This window comes from Molothrus aeneus, chromosome 15 (assembly GCF_037042795.1).
Source record: "Molothrus aeneus isolate 106 chromosome 15, BPBGC_Maene_1.0, whole genome shotgun sequence".
Classification (NCBI taxonomy): Eukaryota; Metazoa; Chordata; class Aves; order Passeriformes; family Icteridae; genus Molothrus; species Molothrus aeneus.
The window spans coordinates 16,417,294-16,436,310 of record NC_089660.1 but is presented as its reverse complement, the minus strand read 5'-3'; the positions used below and the strand labels follow the sequence as shown (position 1 = coordinate 16,436,310).

Below are 19,017 nucleotides of genomic sequence, written 5' to 3'. Positions count from 1 at the left end.
ATCTTTCATGACAGAGAAACCAGGATCAGAACAGCAAGGGCACTGCCTCTGGCACCAAGCATGAAATCAAACCATTTCTCTGCCAAACCCACACTGAGTCCCCCATTTGCCTGGCACAGAACTGAGCTCTCACCCTCCTCACTCTGCATTTACAGCCTTTGCTTTCACCATCAATGCAAACCAAAATTTTGGTTCCATGTTGGCCCCAGAGAAAGCAAGAGCTTGGGGAAACATCCATTCATGAAGTTGTATTTCTTGAATGAAATATTCAAGGTCAGGCTGGCTGGGGCTCTGAGCCACCTGCTCTGGTGGAAGATGTCCCTGCCCATGGCAGAGGAGAGTGAATGAGGGGATCTTTAAGGTGCTTTGGAATACCAGCCATTCTATGATTCTGTGTGTCTAGGATAAGATGATTACATGTACAGCTTCAAGGGATGTATGAGAGATACTCTCCCTACTGGATAATTGTTTTGGAGTTTGCAGAATTGCCAGGCTCAGTGAGGATCAACTTTAATCCTTGACAAAAATACAAGCAAACAAAAAGACAAACAACCCAACCCAATTATCCAAAGAAACCTTAATCAACCAAGTTAAGAATGGGAAACACCACAAGAGTATCAATCATGGCCTCACAATGCAGATTGGCTCAACTGCAGGATATACACAACCCTGGAAACTGGACTGGAACCAATACACAGGGGCCTCACACAGGAGTCACTCCACAGGCCCCACACTGTCAGTGCCTTGGATACAAAGAGAAAGGAAAAGCTTGGAACCACAGCTGGGGGCCTCATCTAAATACCAGGACAAACAGAACTGGACAAAATTCATTAATTCATTTTGAACTGTATCACACTGAACTCCAGCACCAGCCCTGTCTCTGCATACACAGACTTCTTCTCTCTGCCAAAACATAACATGACAGCAAATTTTCCATACAGACATCATTAGAAGAAAAGTTGTGTGCACAGCTTCTCAGAGCACAAACATCACAACTAACATTATTCTGCTCCTCCATATTACTTCAACAAGTGGGAAATGTCATACAGGCCACAAATTATTACCAGCTCTGTCAAAGACCCACACATCCAAGTATCACCTCAAAGGCAACATCACCATTCTTCAGCACATGGACTCCTCAAAGCATGTGTGACTACCACTCTTGATGCAAAGGGATATGGAACCCAAACTAGGCCACTTCAGTCCAAACCACACAAGGGAAAATCATAGGACTCCTCTTGACTCATTGTGCAGAAGGCCAGCAATAGCCCTGGGGATCAACAAAACACCTGCCATGTCTCCACCAGGACCTCCTCACACACCACACAACCAACACTCCCACATAAACCCACCACAGCTCCCATGGTAAGCAGACACCTTCAGAATTTAGAGAGACTCCACCAAGAGGAACGTTGATCAGACTGTATCGCCTTAATATTCGACATCTCACCCAGTCATGGGACAAGAAAAAGCATTTATTAAAGAGATATTGTCAAGAAACATCTCTAAGGAAGTCTCTCTCTTTTCACCTATAAACATGAAAGAACCATCTTCAGATGATCAGAAGAATGAGACAGAAAGTTAACACCTGCAGAATTGAAGAGTTCCCAACACTCTTCTGGGTTATATAAGTCAAAGTAGATGATTGATGTTGTTGTTTATAGGTACTGAATACACAGCTTGCACTTCCCATACCCCATCTGTCAAAAGTACAAAATTAAGCTTTGAAGTGACACCATTATGATGACGCTGAAATACTCAGCAAGATCCTTCCAGGGTTCATCCCCACGCAACTGGAATACAAATCTTCTAGACAAATACTTGGGGAAGAAAAACCTCACATTGCTTCATCTGACAGATAGGAAGTGGACATGGAATGGAGGAAAACATTCCCTTGAGTCTTTCAGCAAACATTCACACACAGCTCACAGCACTCAGATTTCCAACCCTTCACACCATCCATGGTGTCCTTTCACCCATACACCTTACAAACATGGGACAGTGGAGGCCCAGTTCCCCAGACCATTTCTCTTCCCAGCATCAATTGCACACAGCTCTCTGTACATCTCTGTGCTGTGCAAGCTACATTTGCTGCTCACTGCAGTTCTGGGAAGAGACTTCATAGGTCTCAAAGGAAAAGCCAAGCAGTCTTCCAGGAGACACTGACGCAGTGAATATCTGCTCACAGGGAATTATGCCCACCTTGTATCTCCCACTGCACCGTGAATCTCTCCTTCCCATCCAGGCTATTCTCTTGCCATGCTAAATATTTTCTACCCAAAGCTCATCAAGCTCCATCTGACATAGCCCTACCTGGAAAAACAAGACAAAACAAAGCAGTTCTGCCATTTCCTCCTGCGTTTCATGCTCCATATGCAGCCACACACAGGCTTTTCAAAGAGACACAACTTCAAGATGATCTTTTATCTTCAAAGCAGGTAGACAGAGAGCACCAAGGACCTCTTGTTGCCTGGTCCAATCCCCTCTTCACAAAAAAAGACCAAAGCGTGAATGACACAAATACTTCCTGCTGACCTTCACTATGTATCATGGAGAACAATAAGGGCCGAGAAGAACATGCAAAAAGGTTCCACACAAAGCCATCAGCCTTGTGTTCAAGACACATTCAAAATATTCATGCATGTGTGCTATTGGGAAGACACGTGAACCTCCAAAAAAGCTGATTTTCTTAGTAAGGAGATCCATCCCTTCAGAAGAGACAATGCTATCAAGAACACAGACTCTACACAGCACAGCTGATATAGGGGAACAATACTTGGAACGTAATCAATACCCAAACATTCGACCTAAGCAACAGCCTGCAGCAGTAGCCTTTTCCCTCCTTCCTCCTTCACAAACTGGAAGGCTGAGGACCCACCCCATGTTTACATACCGACACCAATGGACCCCAGCCGTCAAACTTTCATCGAAGGAAACTTTACCATGCTTCTAGACAACGTCTCCTAGGCAAGCAAGAGAACACGGCGGGGAAAGGGAAGGGCTGCATTACAAGAAAGGGTCGTGGAGAAAATTTGGACAGAGAAACTCACCGAGGAAGGGGCGGGGTCCGCGGGGAGGGCGCCGGCCGGGTCCCCGTCCCCGAGCAGCGGCGCGGGCTCGTCGGGCGGCGGCCGGGCCGGGAGGGTGTCGCAGCAGCTGGCGGCCGAGAAGCGCAGGTGGCTCTTGCGCGAGTCGGCCGTGAGCGACACGTCGTGCGAGTAGGACTGCAGGAAGGCGCGCACGCCGTCGATGCCCACGAAGTGCGAGACGGGCACGCCGCGCAAGGCGCCGCTGTCCGGCGGCAGCAGCTGCTGGCGGTGGCAGCGGCGCAGGCGCAGCGCCAGCAGCAGCAGCAGGAAGGCCACGAAGAGGCACGAGACGGCGGCCACGGCCAGCACGAGCCAGCGCGTCAGGCTGGCGGCCGGCTCGCCCGGCGCCGCCGCCTCGTGGGCCGCGCTGCCCAGCTCGGCCAGCAGCTCGGCCACGCTCTCGGCCAGCACCACGCTCAGCGTGGCCGTGGCCGACAGCGCCGGCCGCCCGTGGTCCCGCACCAGCACCAGCAGGCTGTGGCGCGCCGCGTCGCGGGCCAGCGGCGAGCGCGCCGTGCGCACCTCGCCGCTGTGCAGCCCCACGCGGAACAGCCCCGGCTCCGTGGCCTTGGCCAGCTCGTAGGACAGCCACGCGTTCTGCCCCGCGTCCGCGTCCACCGCCACCACCTTGGCCACCAGCGCGCCGGCCTCGGCCCAGCGCGGCGCCAGCTCCACGCCCGACCACGCCGCAGCAGCGCCCGAGCCCGCCGCTGCGGCCGGCGCCGGGTACAGCACCTGCGGCGCGTTGTCGTTCTCGTCCACGATCAGCAGCCGCACCGACACGTTGCTGCTCAGCGCCGGCGCGCCGCCGTCCTCCGCCCGCACGCACAGCTGCAGCTCGCGCAGCTGCTCGTAGTCCAAGGAGCGCAGCGCGTACAGCGCGCCCGTCTCCGCCTGCACCGACACGTACGACGACAGCGGCGCGCCCCGCACCCGCCCCTCCGCCAGCCGGTAGCGCACGCGCGCGTTCTGCCCCCAGTCCGCGTCCGTGGCGCGCACCGTCAGCACCAGCGCGCCCGCCGCGTTGTTCTCCGCCAGCCGCGCGCTGTAGCGCTCCTCCAAGAACACCGGCGCGTTGTCGTTCACGTCCAGCACCCGCAGCGCCAGCACCGCGCTGCTCTGCAGCGCCGGCGACCCGCCGTCGGCCGCCCGCACCGTCACGTTGTACTCCGACACCTGCTCCCGGTCCAGCTCCTTCGCTGTCACCACGCGGTAGTAGTCTTCATAGGTTTTCTCCAGCCGGAACGGGACGTCCTTGTCGATCGAGCAGCGCACCTCGCCGTTGGCCCCCGAGTCCCGGTCCCTCACGTGCAGCAGGGCCACCACAGTTCCCGAGGGCGCATCTTCCGAGATCTCTCTCAGTGCCGACCGCATCGAAATCTCTGGCACATTGTCATTGACGTCTGTCACAGTGACCACGACTTTTGTCTTGTCGAAAAGAGCTCCTCCGTCATGTGCCTGCACATCTAATTCATAGGAATTGCATTCCTCGAAGTCCAGGCTCTGTAGCAGGGTTATCGCACCCTTGTTGCCATCCAGCTGTAAAATCTGCGAGGCTTTCTCGGTAATTTTCTGAACCGAATATTTCACGCGTCCGTACAACCCGTCATCGGCGTCCGTAGCTGTGACAGTGACTAGGGTGGAGCCCACGGGCACGTCCTCGGGCACACGCACCGTGTACTCCGCCTGGCTGAACACGGGCGCGTTGTCGTTCGCGTCCAGCACCGTCACGCGGATCCGAGCCGTGCCCGTCCGTGCCGGATCGCCGCCGTCGCTCGCCCTCAGCACCAGCTCGTGAAACGCCGCCTCCTCCCGGTCCAGCGCCTTGGCCAGCACCAGCTCGGGACGCTGATCGCCGCCGGGGCCCGCCTGCACGGCCACCGAGAAGTGCTCGTCACCGCTCAGCTCGTAGCTCTGCAGGGAATTCAGGCCCGAGTCCGGGTCATGAGCCTCGGCCAGGGGAAATCGCGACCCCAGGGCTGTCATCTCGCTCATTCTCAGCTCTGTTTCGGCCTCTCTGAAGCTCGGGGCGTTGTCGTTAATGTCTGTGATTTCCACTTGGATCCCATAAACCTGCATCTGTCCCTCCACTATCAGCTCACAGCGCAGCACGCATTGCTGCACACGCTCGCACAGCTGCTCTCTGTCGATCCTCTCTGCCGTCACTAAATGTCCCGTCTTCCCGTGCAGAGCGAAATACTGCGTCCTACCTTCGGAGACCACTTGGACGCCGCGATCTCGGATCTCCGTCAGCTGCAGCCCCAGGTCTTTGGCCACGTCGCCCACGAACGAGCCCTTGGGCATCTCCTCGGGCACCGAGTAGCGCAGCTGCCCCCACGCCGCCTCCCACGCCGCCAGCAGCGCGGCCCAGAGCAGAGCTCGCTGCCGCCGGCCCCAGCGCCTCCCCGCCGCGCACATCTCGCCCGCGGAACCGCCGGCACCGCAGCACCGCCGATCCAATCCCGCTGCCACTCAATGCTCGCAGCTCCTGCACCGTGCGCAGCTGCCGCTGCCTCCGCCTGGCTCCACAATGGACCAGCACCGCGGGGACGATCGGGGACCGCACGTTCGGACACGGAGCGAACAACCCAGTGAGCCGATCCGCAGCGGGCGGGGCTGCCGGTAGCGCTCCGAGCTTCCTCTCGCTCCTCTCGGTCAACAGCGGCGCCCGCAGCCTCCTCCCGGCACTGCAGGCACCGAGCGCTGCCCAGCGCTGCGCTTCTGCCTTCCCACGGACAGCTCGGGAGGACCCGATATTTGCCACCGAGACAATTTTCTCGTGCAGCCGTGACCTCCTGCACCGCCTTTTCTCCAGCCGACCTCGGCTTTGATCCTTCAGGGGATCACGGTCGGGATGAATGTAGACCCATTCCGTGGGGGTGGTGCTTTTACCGCAGGAGGTACTAGTAACTTACTAAAGGCAATAAATGTAAATGAAAGCATGTTTTTCACATTTCAAGCTCTAGATTACCATCAGTCTCACTCTGTTCTTTCAAAAACCTCTTCAGCAACGGGGTCAGAGATTGAAAACATTAGATACACACCCACACCCACCGATAACCTGAGCTATCAGGCTCATTAACACAAGCGGGATGAGAACAATTGCATGCTTCTTGAATTCAGCTAACTTTTATATGATTATTACAGATAGAAATAAAGATGCAGCCAACAGTCTCAAAGGGAAACTTGAAGGGACCAAGAGTCGAATGTCTGAATCTCGCTATTCTCAGTTAAATTTAGTATTTCCTTACTTTTTACACATTTACACCTTCACGAAGTAATTCTAAAGCCACAAGGAAAAGAATTTATCAGGAATCAACTTGCAAAGCATTGAAGTGTATTAAGAAAGTATCACAGGAATACTTTCTTAATCAGGTTGGTACAACAACTCAATGAAAAGAATTGTAGAATAGTAGGAAAAAAGTACAGTTTCCCACTCGAAACTCTGATTAGCCATGAAAAATGTACAAATGAGTTTGATTAACGTGCCCGAACTGTCCTTTGGCTAATCTCCTTGATACTGTCATATATTCCTATCTCAGATGTCTATCCATGTGAATAGTCAGAATTTTAAAATCTCGCTGTTGTCCAGAAAATCAACATCTCCATAAATCTCAAACCCTTAGGGTAAAGACGAGAGGAAAAAGAAAAACATCTGAAGCAAACCTTTCTGCACTTTCACTTCCGTATGAAATAAATATCATGAAGAGTAAAACAGGGAACTGTCAGCTAGGATGCAAAAACGAAGCCAAGCCCACTCCTGCATAACCCCCTAAAAGAAGCGACATTCTTTTCTTTCACTCAGAATGCAGAACACAACATTCCAGAAACGTTTCCTTCGAGTTCAATAGGCAACCCCCCTCAAAACCATTAATAAACGAATTTGTCTAAAGCTATAAACAAGTCTCAAATGCACTTTCTGAATCAAAACCGGAACGAAAAAAGCTACAACATCACTTGTCAGTGATTTTTTTCCTGTCGAACTACATCACACAGAATCAGCACTGGAAACGCATTTTAATTCATAGAGCACGAGTTTTGAAGACAAAACCTCTTCCATTGAACTTGACTCTGTTCCCAAGGAAGAGCCAGGTGCTGCTAGCGTCCTGCTCTCCATGGAAGGGGCATAGCCCTTTCCTTAATTCAGTTTGTTAAATAATTTCCTTAATTAATGGAGATAGGTGTGTGCCTCCCAAAAAAATAACCCCGGAAAACAGGTGACCACTACTCCAAGTTAAAAAGAGAATTATACTCAAAGCATCTCATCCGAAACAGAAGCCGATACCAAGAAAAGATGAAGACTTTCTGCAGCTACATGGAGACACAAAAGGGGACTTGTCATGGAAACCATGCCGAGAAAAAGAGGGGGGAAAGGACGATGATAGGAAAGTCTCAATAACAGAACGAGCGCGCGACATTACCTGCGGTGCATCGGGATTGGCCGGCGGCTCTCCCGTCACGGCGGTGCTGCTCAGGCTCGGTTTGTCGCAGGAATCGCCGCCCAGAAGCTCCTCCGCCGACAGGATGGGCACCGGCGGCGGCGGCGGCCAAGCGGCCTCGGGCAGGGCGCGGGCGGGCGGCGGCACGCACAGGTTGTAGGAGTAGGGCAAGGTGCCCTCGCAGAAGTCGGCCGGGAAGGCGGCGCCGGCCAGCGAGAAGCGCTGCGCGCCCAGGCAGCGCAGCACGGCGGGCGGCCCGGCCCGGCGCAGCCGCGCCAGCACGGCCAGCGCCACGCTCAGCACCAAGAGCGCCGAGAGCAGCGCCAGCGCCAGCACCAGGTAGAACTGCAGCTCGGCCGCCGCCGCCGCCGCCTCGGCGCCCGCCGGCCGCTCGCTCAGCTCCGGCAGCGCCTCCTGCAAGCTCTCGGCCAGCACCACGTGCAGCGTGGCCGTGGCCGACAGCGCCGGCTGCCCGTGGTCCTTCACCACGGCCACCAGCCGCTGCTTGGCCGCGTCCCGCTCGCCCACGGCGCGCGCCGTGCGCACCTCGCCGCTGTGCAGCCCCACGCGGAACAGCGCCGGCTCCGACGCCTGCACCAGCTCGTAGGACAGCCACGCGTTGCGCCCCGCGTCCGCGTCCACCGCCACCACCTTGGCCACCAGGTAGCCGGCCTCGGCCGAGCGCGGAACCACCTCGAAAGGCGCCGCCGCCGCCGCCCCTCCCGGACCCTCTCCCGCCGCCGCCGCGGGCCAGAGCACCCTGGGCGCGTTGTCGTTGCGGTCCAGCACGAAGACGCGCACCGTGGCCGTGGAGCTGCGCGCCGGCGAGCCGCCGTCCTGCGCCCGCACGGCCACCGTGAACTCGCGGCACTGCTCGTAGTCCAAGGAGCGCTGCGCGTACAGCGCGCCGCTCCGCGCCTCCACCGACACCAGCGGCGCCGCGCCCGCCGCGCCCGCGCTGCCGCCCGCCAGCCAGTAGCTCACGCGCCCGTTGGCGCCCGCGTCCGCGTCCCGCGCCTGCACGCGCAGCACCAGCGCGCCCGCCGCGTTGTTCTCCGCCACGTACGCGCTGTACGCCGCCTCCTCGAACACCGGCGCGTTGTCGTTCACGTCCGACACCTCCAGCACCAGCTCCCTGCTGCTCCACAGCGCCGGCCTGCCCCGGTCCCGGGCCACCACCGTCACGCGCTGCTCCGACGCCTGCTCGCGGTCCAGCGCGCCCGATGTCACCACCTTGTACGAGCCGCCCGACGACGCCACGATCGACAGCGGCGCCTCTCCCGACAGCGAGCACGACACCTCACCGTTCTCGCCGGAGTCCAAGTCATTTACGTTCAACAGAGCCACCACAGTGCCTGTCGGGGCATCCTCAGGCACTGGGCTCGAAAGCGACAGAATGGTGATCTCAGGAGGTTGTCATTCACATCCAGCACCTCCACCTCCACCTTGCAGTGAGCCACCAAACCCCCTCCATCCGTCGCCTCCACAGCCAGGCTGAACGCACGCGTATCCTCAAAGTCCAGCGCCTCCTGCAGCGTGATCATTCCTCGCTCGGCATCCACCATGAACTTCTGAAGCACCTTGGCCGGCATTTTCCCGAAGCCGTAGGTGATGTGGGCGTTGGTGCCGGCGTCAGCATCAGAGGCAGAGATGTTCACCACCATCGATCCCGGAGGCGTGTCCTCGCGCAGGCTGACGCGGTACCGGTCCTGCGCGAACACGGGTGGGTTGTCATTGGCGTCGGTGACGTTTATCCACAGCTGGGCCGTGCCAGTCCGGGGCGGGTCTCCGCCATCCAGCGCAGTCAGCAGCAGACGGAGGCTCGGCTCGCTCTCCCGGTCCAGAGAGTGTCGCAGCACCAGCTCCGCGGATTTGCTGCCATCCTGACTATCTTTGACCTCCACAGTGAAATACTTATTGGCCTCCAGCTCGTAGCCCTGCAGAGAGTTACTGCCCACGTCCGGATCCTCTGCCATGCCCAAGTAAAACCGGGCGCCGGGAGAAGTAAACTCGTTGATCTCCAGCTGGAAACTGTCTTGCAAGAACCTCGGTGTGTTGTCATTCACGTCCTGGATATCCACATCCACGTGGAAAAGATTCAGCGGGTTGTGCACCAGCACCTCGAAGCTGACGGAGCACGTCGCCGACTCGCCGCACATCTCCTCCCGGTCCAGCCTCTCATTCACGTACAGGTTCCCGTTCTCCTCATTCACAGTGAAGTATTTCAGCTGCTTCTTGCCGGCAGACGCCACCTGCAGCCTGCGCGCCGGCAGCTCGTCCGCGCTGAGCCCCAGGTCCCGCGCCAGCGGCCCCACGAGCGAGCCTCTGCCCAGCTCCTCGGGGATGGCGTAGCGGAGTCGCTCGCCTGCCGCCCGGCACCACACGCACAGCAGCAGCAGCAGCGCGGCCAGCAGCGCTCGCCCGCCGCCCGGCCCGCGCCTCTGCCGCCTCTGCCTCACCGCCATTCTCTGCCCACTGCGCTCGCCGCGCTCCTGCCGACTGCCGCTGCCCTGCCTCCCTTCCAGCCGCTCTCGCCGCCCAAAGCAGACACCGCTCAAACACACCCAGCTCGCCGCGCCGCCTCTCGCCGCCTCTCGCTGCTGCTGCTGCTGGCGGTGCCGCTGCCGCTGTGGCCGGCGCCGGCCGAGCGAGCAGCCTGCGGGGGCAGGACGCTGCGGCGGCGGCGGCGGCGGCTCCAGCGCCGCTCGGCGCCGGCCAACAGCGACACCCGGAGGCGCCGCCGCGACACTGCAGCCGCCGCGTGCCCGCGCTCAACGGGGCCCGGCTTTGGCCGGGGCTCAGCGCCTGCACCGGCCCCGGGGGCTCTCCCCGACTGCAAACACCCACAGCAGCAGCTCTTCCTTAACCACAAGTAGGAACCCTTATGATTGCAGCAGCAATATCCGTGTGATAACGATCTATTTATTTCTAGCTGCAATAGACACGGAAACAAGTATTCCTCCTTATCAAAGATTTTCTGCACTCTCTGGTTTGAGAATATCAGAAACCAAATATGTGTTCCAAAAATCGAGATCGGTTTTCTCATGCACAGTCAAAGACCTGAAGCCAAAATCTGAAAAGATGATTGCTGAGATTATTTAAAATTTAATTGTTCCAGTTATACCCAAGATATTGTTTGCCCATCATCTGTGAAAAACTCATGCAAATCAAAAGAACATTTTTACAGTGAATAACACTTGCAGAGAAATGCGAAGCCCAGAAGCAGTGGATGTGCTCTCAGATAAATGCCTGTGTACATATATACCTGGCAGAGAATAAGAAAGTGCAAAGCACTGCAGACTCTGGCTTACACTGACTCCCCTTCCATCCAGTAAACCTTCTGTGCTTTTGGTGGAAACTCAAAAATTTGGCCTGCTAAAACAACTGATTTAATATTTCCATTATTTTGATTTTCCTAACCTCTAGGCAAAAGTCTCAACATCTCCCCAATCCGTTTTAGGACTGCAAAATCAGCTGAATGGTTTTCAATGAATTCTGAAGATTCATATACAAACCCTAAACTTCCATCTGACCCCATCAGAGTGGGGGACATATTTCAGTGCTGTGATTTTCTGCAGCTTTACCACAACACAGCCTTAAAATTCTTTCCCAGAACACCTGGAAACTCACTTAGGCCTCAAGGTGCAAGCTAGGCAAGCTGCAGGAATTTTAAAGGACTATGAGGTCTCTTCGACTGGATTAAATGACTTTACTAAGCAGCAGAACAACAGAAATCTTTGACACTTATTAAATCAAAGAAGCCAAGCCAAATATCTCCCACTGCCATACATGGGGCCAGTCATTGGCCACTGTGACACAGCAGGGCCTGTGCAATGTAGGAAACCACAGAGAGCAGCTCGTAGCTGTGTGGACCTCAGAGACACAAGAAGAATCCCCAGGTAAGTGGAATTGGACAGCAGCATTTTACAGCTATCCACTTGAGTTAAGCAGTTTTTTCATTTTCCTCACACACAACATTCTGTCTTCATTTGGTTCTCAAGGGAAGTTACTGTTTCCTGCAAAACAGCACTCACAAGTGGGAAGGAAACATGAACCATGGCCTTCCAGGAAACAGAGCCTGAATTAAGATCCAAGGTGGAAAATGTAATTACCACTTTCATGAACTCTCTATCAAACTATGCACTTCCCCTCTTTTATCACATGCACAGATCCACAAAGATGTGACATTTTTACATCTCTTTACATACGACAAAATTAGAACACAGATGGACCCCCCTCACATGATCTTATTCCACATCAGCTGTAATAACATGTCAAGAAAAGAAAACCACTCAAGCAATGCAGGGATGCATTAGGAGTGCATTCAGAGAAACTCACCCAGAGGAAATCTCAGGCCTCTATGTGGGCAAGGAAATTCATTCCCGACAGCACCTGGAGCCCACTGAGGTGTCAGGCTGGAAGTGAGACCTTGAAATCTTGTTCTGGACTGCCAGTGTGACTTCATTTCATTAAACACTCCAGAGCTCTCATCAGCTTTTCTACTATGTGGCCTGCTCATACCCCACAGATTTGAAGGCCTATGTTTGAAGGCCTAAGTTTGAGGGCCTATGTTTCAAGGCCTATGCTTAAAGGCCTGATTTTAAACACCCTAGTTTAAAGGCCTATGTTTAAAAGCCTAAGTTTTAAGGCCTGTGTTTGAAGGCCGATGTTTGAAGGCCTATGTTTGAAGGCTTATGTTAAGGCCTATGTTTGAAGGCCTATGTTTGAAGGTCTATGTTTAAAGGCCAATGCTTAAAGGCCTATGTTTAAAGGACTAAGTTAAAGCCTATATTTGAAGGTTTATGTTTAAAGGTGTAAGTTTGAAGGCCTAACTTGTGTCAGCTTTAACAAGTACATAAGACACATATCGAATATCTAGAGGTAAGGCACTGCAAGAAATTCCTTTGGAGAAAAAGCAAAGAAAAATGCACACAACCACAACTATGTGATCCATATAACAGCTAGGGAAAACTGAATATTTATACCAACCCTTTAGATATTTCAGCAATTCTTCCACCAGCCCTGTCTCTGCACAGGCACAATGCTCAGACATCACCCAACAGGGACCCCTTTGCAGACAGACAACACTGGAAGAAGTTTCCCACACAACTTCTCCTTATGGAGAGCAGGGATCACAACACAGGTCCACACATATGGACTCTGCTTATCACTGATATTTGAAGAAATGTAAAATGACTAAACAGTCATAAGCAATATGTAGCTCAGTTAAAGACTCAGATCAGGATCAATACATAGATGTCATCATTCTTCCTAAACACATGGACAGTTTTGGATATATGCCACTTGGGAACCATTCATGTGAAATCTATGTCTACATCCAAGAGCTACCACTCACAGGGAAGAGCTGTATCAGACATGGCAGAGGATAAAATGAGTGACTTTCTGGCACGTGCTTCAAATAAAAACTCCAAACCTGGACTTTGCTGGAAAATTAGACTCTCCCATCCCTACAATCCTACCAATTTCAATTAAAAAAAAAAAAAAGAACCAAAAAACATCAGCAGTAACATCAGCAAGCAAGAGCCATTAATAACATCTGAAGGTTTGCTCAAAGCTTGGAAAAACTTAGTACAAACACAGTGAAACTCTACATCACAGCTTTAACAAGGACACATAGCTGGGCAAATGACATTTCCCGCAGCATTTCTTAGACACAGAAGCCCTGAGGCATGCACTGCCCTGGGCATTGCTTGCAGACAAATGCATTGGAGGATTGCCATCCTTTTCTGGACACAGGAAAAGAAAAGGGCACTTGGTGTAAGTGGCACAGGCCTTGGCACACCCAAATCATAGAACCCCGCTCTGCCTGCTGAGGGGCCAGTCTCTCCCTGGGAGCAATCTCTCCCTGACTGTTCACCATGAGGATGTTACAACTAAGATCAGTGACTCCAGAGATGTTTACAGATAGAGTTTCAGACACACACAGGCCCATCTCTACCTGGTCAGGACAAACAAGTCAACACTTAAACCATCATTCACAGAGAGCACACCATTATAGAAAAGCAAGCTTATGAATCCACAGCTTGGCAATTTATAAACCGAACATTTATATAGTCCGCAATGGACCATGGAAGTTAAAAACACAGCTGCTTTCTCTCCAACAGGGCTTCCACACACGCTGCACCTGCAAGAAACTGAAACTTGCAGAGGTACTTTACAGCAAGAACAGTTGCAGAGACAACTAACCATGGCTAACATTTCACTTAACATGTGCAAGTGAGAAAAAAGACAATTTCTCCCATTAAAAATTTAAGGAAACTAATCTATAAATATCTTTTCCTGTTGAGTTGTAAAAATGAAAGGCATGAATAGGAGAACGAGGCAAATGTAAGAGATGTGATCAGATACTACCAGATACAAAGGCCCATCTTAAGATCAGTGCAAAGAACAAGACGAGAAGATAACATCTCCAGAAATGAAGGGATCAAGATCATCTAGATTAGGGCTGTTGCAGAAAATATATAATCTAGGTATTAAAACTAGGGATGTAATGAATTTCCTTATTGCAAAGCTCCCATTGTGACATTCCAGATTAGAATATATAAGGCTATTCATTAAATACATTGGCTAGACATTAAATACATTACAATACCCGATAAACACACCTGTTCTCAGTTGAAATGAAGTAATATCTGTTAAGCAAGACATATTTGGGAAGGAGAAAATTGCATTACTTTATACTACAGATCAACACTAAAAACTCATCTTACCTTACCTCCTAAGAGATTTTCACACACAGAGCCCACTATTTGCATCTCCTGCCTCTAAGATCTTCCATGTTCTGTCTCGACCTTGATCCTTTGAAAGCAGTTTCCATCAAAATACCAGATATTCAGAGGGTTTCCCTTACACATGCACCAGGACATCCTATAGCCTTCAAACAGGTATCTTTACAGCTCTCTACTAAGAGGGAAGAAATATTTTCCTGTCAAATACATCTCAGAGAAGAAGCCGGAAGGAGGTGAAACCCTACTTGTCCATCAAAAGATACTGAGGCAGCGACGATCACATGATACAGAAAAAACTTCATTTAGAAAAACCCTCCAGCCAAGATCAGTCTCCCATATCATGCATCCCTCACAAACTGGAAAGCCAAGACCTGACCCCATGTCCACCGTGGTGTAGCAATAGGCCACGCGATCAGCACGTCCCTAAAAGATACTTTGCCTTCCATGTCTGCAAGCATGACTCTGCAGGACATGGAAAAGAGTAGAGAAGCAATAGAAGAAAGAATGGCCGAGAAAAACTCGTACGGGGAACTCACCGGGTCGGAGGCAGAATCCGCGGGGAGGGCTCCGGCCGGGTCCCCGTCCCCGAGCAGCGGCGCGGGCTCGTCGGGCGGCGGCCGGGCCGGGAGGGTGTCGCAGCAGCTGGCGGCCGAGAAGCGCAGGTGGCTCTTGCGCGAGTCGGCCGTGAGCGACACGTCGTGCGAGTAGGACTGCAGGAAGGCGCGCACGCCGTCGATGCCCACGAAGTGCGAGACGGGCACGCCGCGCAAGGCGCCGCTGTCCGGCGGCAGCAGCTGCTGGCGGTGGCAGCGGCGCAGGCGCAGCGCCAGCAGCAGCAGCAGGAAGGCCACGAAGAGGCACGAGACGGCGGCCACGGCCAGCACGAGCCAGCGCGTCAGGCTGGCGGCCGGCTCGCCCGGCGCCGCCGCCTCGTGGGCCGCGCTGCCCAGCTCGGCCAGCAGCTCGGCCACGCTCTCGGCCAGCACCACGCTCAGCGTGGCCGTGGCCGACAGCGCCGGCCGCCCGTGGTCCCGCACCAGCACCAGCAGGCTGTGGCGAGCCGCGTCGCGGGCCAGCGGCGAGCGCGCCGTGCGCACCTCGCCGCTGGGCAGCCCCACGCGGAACAGCCCCGGCTCCGTGGCCTTGGCCAGCTCGTAGGACAGCCACGCGTTCTGCCCCGCGTCCGCGTCCACCGCCACCACCTTGGCCACCAGCGCGCCGGCCTCGGCCCAGCGCGGCGCCAGCTCCACGCCCGACCACGCCGCAGCAGCGCCCGAGCCCGCCGCTGCGGCCGGCGCCGGGTACAGCACCTGCGGCGCGTTGTCGTTCTCGTCCACGATCAGCAGCCGCACCGACACGTTGCTGCTCAGCGCCGGCGCGCCGCCGTCCTCCGCCCGCACGCACAGCTGCAGCTCGCGCAGCTGCTCGTAGTCCAAGGAGCGCAGCGCGTACAGCGCGCCCGTCTCCGCCTGCACCGACACGTACGACGACAGCGGCGCGCCCCGCACCCGCCCCTCCGCCAGCCGGTAGCGCACGCGCGCGTTCTGCCCCCAGTCCGCGTCCGTGGCGCGCACCGTCAGCACCAGCGCTCCCGCCGCGTTGTTCTCCGCCAGCCGCGCGCTGTAGCGCTCCTCCAAGAACACCGGCGCGTTGTCGTTCACGTCCAGCACCCGCAGCGCCAGCACCGCGCTGCTCTGCAGCGCCGGCGACCCGCCGTCGGCCGCCCGCACCGTCACGTTGTACTCCGACACCTGCTCCCGGTCCAGCTCTCTCGCGGTCACCACACGGTAGTAGTCTTCATAGGATTTCTCCAGCCGGAACGGGACGTCCTTGTCGATCGAGCAGCGCACCTCGCCATTTACCCCCGAATCCCGGTCCTGCACGTGCAGCAGAGCTACCACTGTCCCCGAAGGAGCGTCCTCAGAAATCTCACGTAGTGCCGACCTCACAGAAATCACTGGGGCGTTATCGTTTATGTCTGTGACACTGATCGTGATTTTGGCAGTGTCTAAAAGCCCTCCTCCGTCCCGTGCCTGCACCTCCAGTTCGTAGGAGTCGCCTTCCTCGAAGTCCAGGCTCTGCATCAGAGTGATAGCTCCACTCTCAGAGTCGAGATGGAAAACAGCCGTGTCCGCCTCATTCTTCAACGAGTATTCAATTTCCCCGTACAGACCCTCGTCGGCGTCCGTGGCCGTGACAGTGATGAGGGTGGAGCCCACGGGCACGTCCTCGGGCACACGCACCGTGTACTCCGCCTGGCTGAACACGGGCGCGTTGTCGTTCGCGTCCAGCACCATCACGCGGATCCGAGCCGTGCCCGTCCGTGCCGGATCGCCGCCGTCGCTCGCCCTCAGCACCAGCTCGTGAAACGCCGCCTCCTCCCGGTCCAGCGCCTTGGCCAGCACCAGCTCGGGACGCTGATCGCCGCCGGGGCCCGCCTGCACGGCCACCGAGAAGTGCTCGTCACCGCTCAGCTCGTAGCTCTGCAGGGAATTCCGTCCAGAGTCTGGATCGTGAGCCCTTGCGAGGGGAAACCGAGACCCTGGAGCTGTCGTCTCGCTAATCCTCTCCTCAACTTCACTTTCCTTGAAGCTTGGAGCGTTGTCGTTAATATCAGTGATTTCCACTTCCATTCTGTAAACCTGCATTTCCCCCTCCACTATCAGCTCACAGCGCAGCACGCATTTCTCCAACAGCCGGCACAGCTGCTCTCTGTCGATCCTCTCTGCCGTCACTAAATGTCCCGTCTTCCCGTGCAGAGCGAAATACTGCGTCCTACCTTCGGAGACAATGCGGACGCCGCGATCTCGGATCTCCGTTAGCTGCAGCCCCAGGTCCTTGGCCACGTCGCCCACGAACGAGCCCTTGGGCATCTCCTCGGGCACCGAGTAGCGCAGCTGCCCCCACGCCGCCTCCCACGCCGCCAGCAGCACGGCCCAGAGCAGAGCTCGCTGCCGCCGGCCCCAGCGCCTCCCCGCCGCGCACATCTCGCCCGCGGAACCGCCGGCACCGCAGCACCGCCGATCCAATCCCGCTGCCACTCAATGCTCGCAGCTCCTGCACCGTGCGCAGCTGCCGCTGCCTCCGCCTGGCTCCACAATGGACCAGCACCGCGGGGACGATCGGGGACCGCACGTTCGGACACGAAGCGAACAACCGAGTGAGCCGATCCGCAGCGGGCGGGGCTGCCGGTAGCGCTCCGAGCTTCCTCTCGCTCCTCTCGGTCAACAGCGGCGCCCGCAGCCTCCTCCCGGCACTGCAGGCACCGAGCGCTGCCCAGCGCTGCCCGCCCTGCCTTGCTCCATACAGGCCACGGTCGCCACCGAGATGTCGCTTTTCGTCCAGCGCCGATCTCCTGCCTCCGCATTTCTCCAGCCCATCTCTGCTTTCATCCTCCAGGCTATCACCATCGGGAGGAAGGCAGAGGCATTCCGTGGGCGCGGTTATTTAACCGCACGGGAAACCCATCATTTATTCATTCCATTACATGTAAATTTAAAAAATATTTTTTGTGTTTTACCCTGTAGCTTATTGTTACTCTTACCCTTTTTGTTCAAAATCATCTTAAACAGGCTCCCAGAGAGAAAACTGGAAAATATCATATCCCGAACACACAGATCTATCAGGTTCTTTAATACAAGTGGGACGACAGCAATTGCATGCTTCTTGAAGTCAAGGAGCCTATTGTTACAGGATTAAAATATGGGTAACAAATAAAGATGCATCTAAAACTCTCAAAGGAAATTTTCTGGACATAAAATATTTGTCATCTCTTCCTAAGATACACCTAGTGTTTCCTTAGTTTATACACATTAAAATCCATTCAAGTCATTCTATGTTTCCTTTTTCTGAAATCCATGTGTAAAGCACTGTAGTTCGTCTATAAACCAATCATCTAAGTATCTCTAATGAGGTTGATAAGTTTTCAAGAAGAGAATTATAAAACCATAGAACAAAAGAATAGCTGCTCTCTCGAAACGGTGTGACCACTAATCAATGTGCAAATGCTCTTGATTCAAGTGCCTAAATGCTTCTCTGGCCAATCTCTCTGATATGGGATGCCCTCATACCTCAGATGTGTGTCCTAATAAAAGAATTGCAAAAGTTTGCTGTTTTCGATATATTTGAGATCTACTAAAACTCCCAAAATCGTTGTGAGACGAGGATGGAAAAATAACAATCTCTGAAACAGAAATCTTTCAGCACTCTCACCAGTGTATGAAATAAAGATCATGAAGAGTAAAACAGAGAGAACTGCCAGCCAGGACGCATAAACGAAGCCATCTAGCCTCACTACTGCATTCCCCCCCAAACCAGCGACAATCTCTTCTTTCACTCACAAAAAAAGGAGAAAGGAACTTTGCATATTCGTTTCCTATCTAAATCTAATAGGGGAAAAACAAATTATAACGAACGGGTTTGGGTAAAGCTATACACGAGTTCCAAGCACACCCTTTCCGAACAAATCAGTCAGGAAAGAAATATCTCCAGCACCAGATGTCAGTGCTATCTCTTTTTTTCCTCGACCCCGTCATGCAGAATCAGCCCTTCTCCTTCAACAGAATAGGAATCTGCTTTCAATGTTGCTAACACATTCTAATTTATGGAGCACAAGTGTTAAAGACAAAACCGCGAGCCTGAAGCTGAACCTGTGACCAAGGAAGAACCAAGTGCTTCCTGCTCTGCATGAATGGGGGATAGTCAATACATTAAGTCAATCCGTCATGGAGACAAGACTGT

General features: G+C 54.4%; 2 protein-coding genes across 2 annotated transcripts; both read right to left on the bottom strand.

Moving 5' to 3' along the window:
• Positions 1–2,915: 2,915 nt before the first annotated feature.
• LOC136563224 (uncharacterized) lies at positions 2,916–9,993 on the bottom strand. Its single transcript, XM_066560463.1, is given in 5 exon segments — positions 2,916–2,963; positions 3,051–5,554; positions 5,619–5,922; positions 7,511–8,940; positions 8,943–9,993. Coding segments are annotated over 5 exon segments (5,337 nt in total).
• Positions 9,994–10,082: 89 nt separating this feature from the next.
• LOC136563223 (protocadherin gamma-A10-like) lies at positions 10,083–17,264 on the bottom strand. Its single transcript, XM_066560462.1, has 2 exons — positions 14,814–17,264; positions 10,083–10,361 (listed from the first exon to the last, which is right to left on the bottom strand). The coding sequence occupies exons 1-2, from the start codon at positions 17,262–17,264 to the stop codon at positions 10,083–10,085; spliced, it is 2,730 nt and encodes a 909-aa protein (XP_066416559.1).
• Between the last annotated feature and the right edge of the window lie 1,753 nt (positions 17,265–19,017).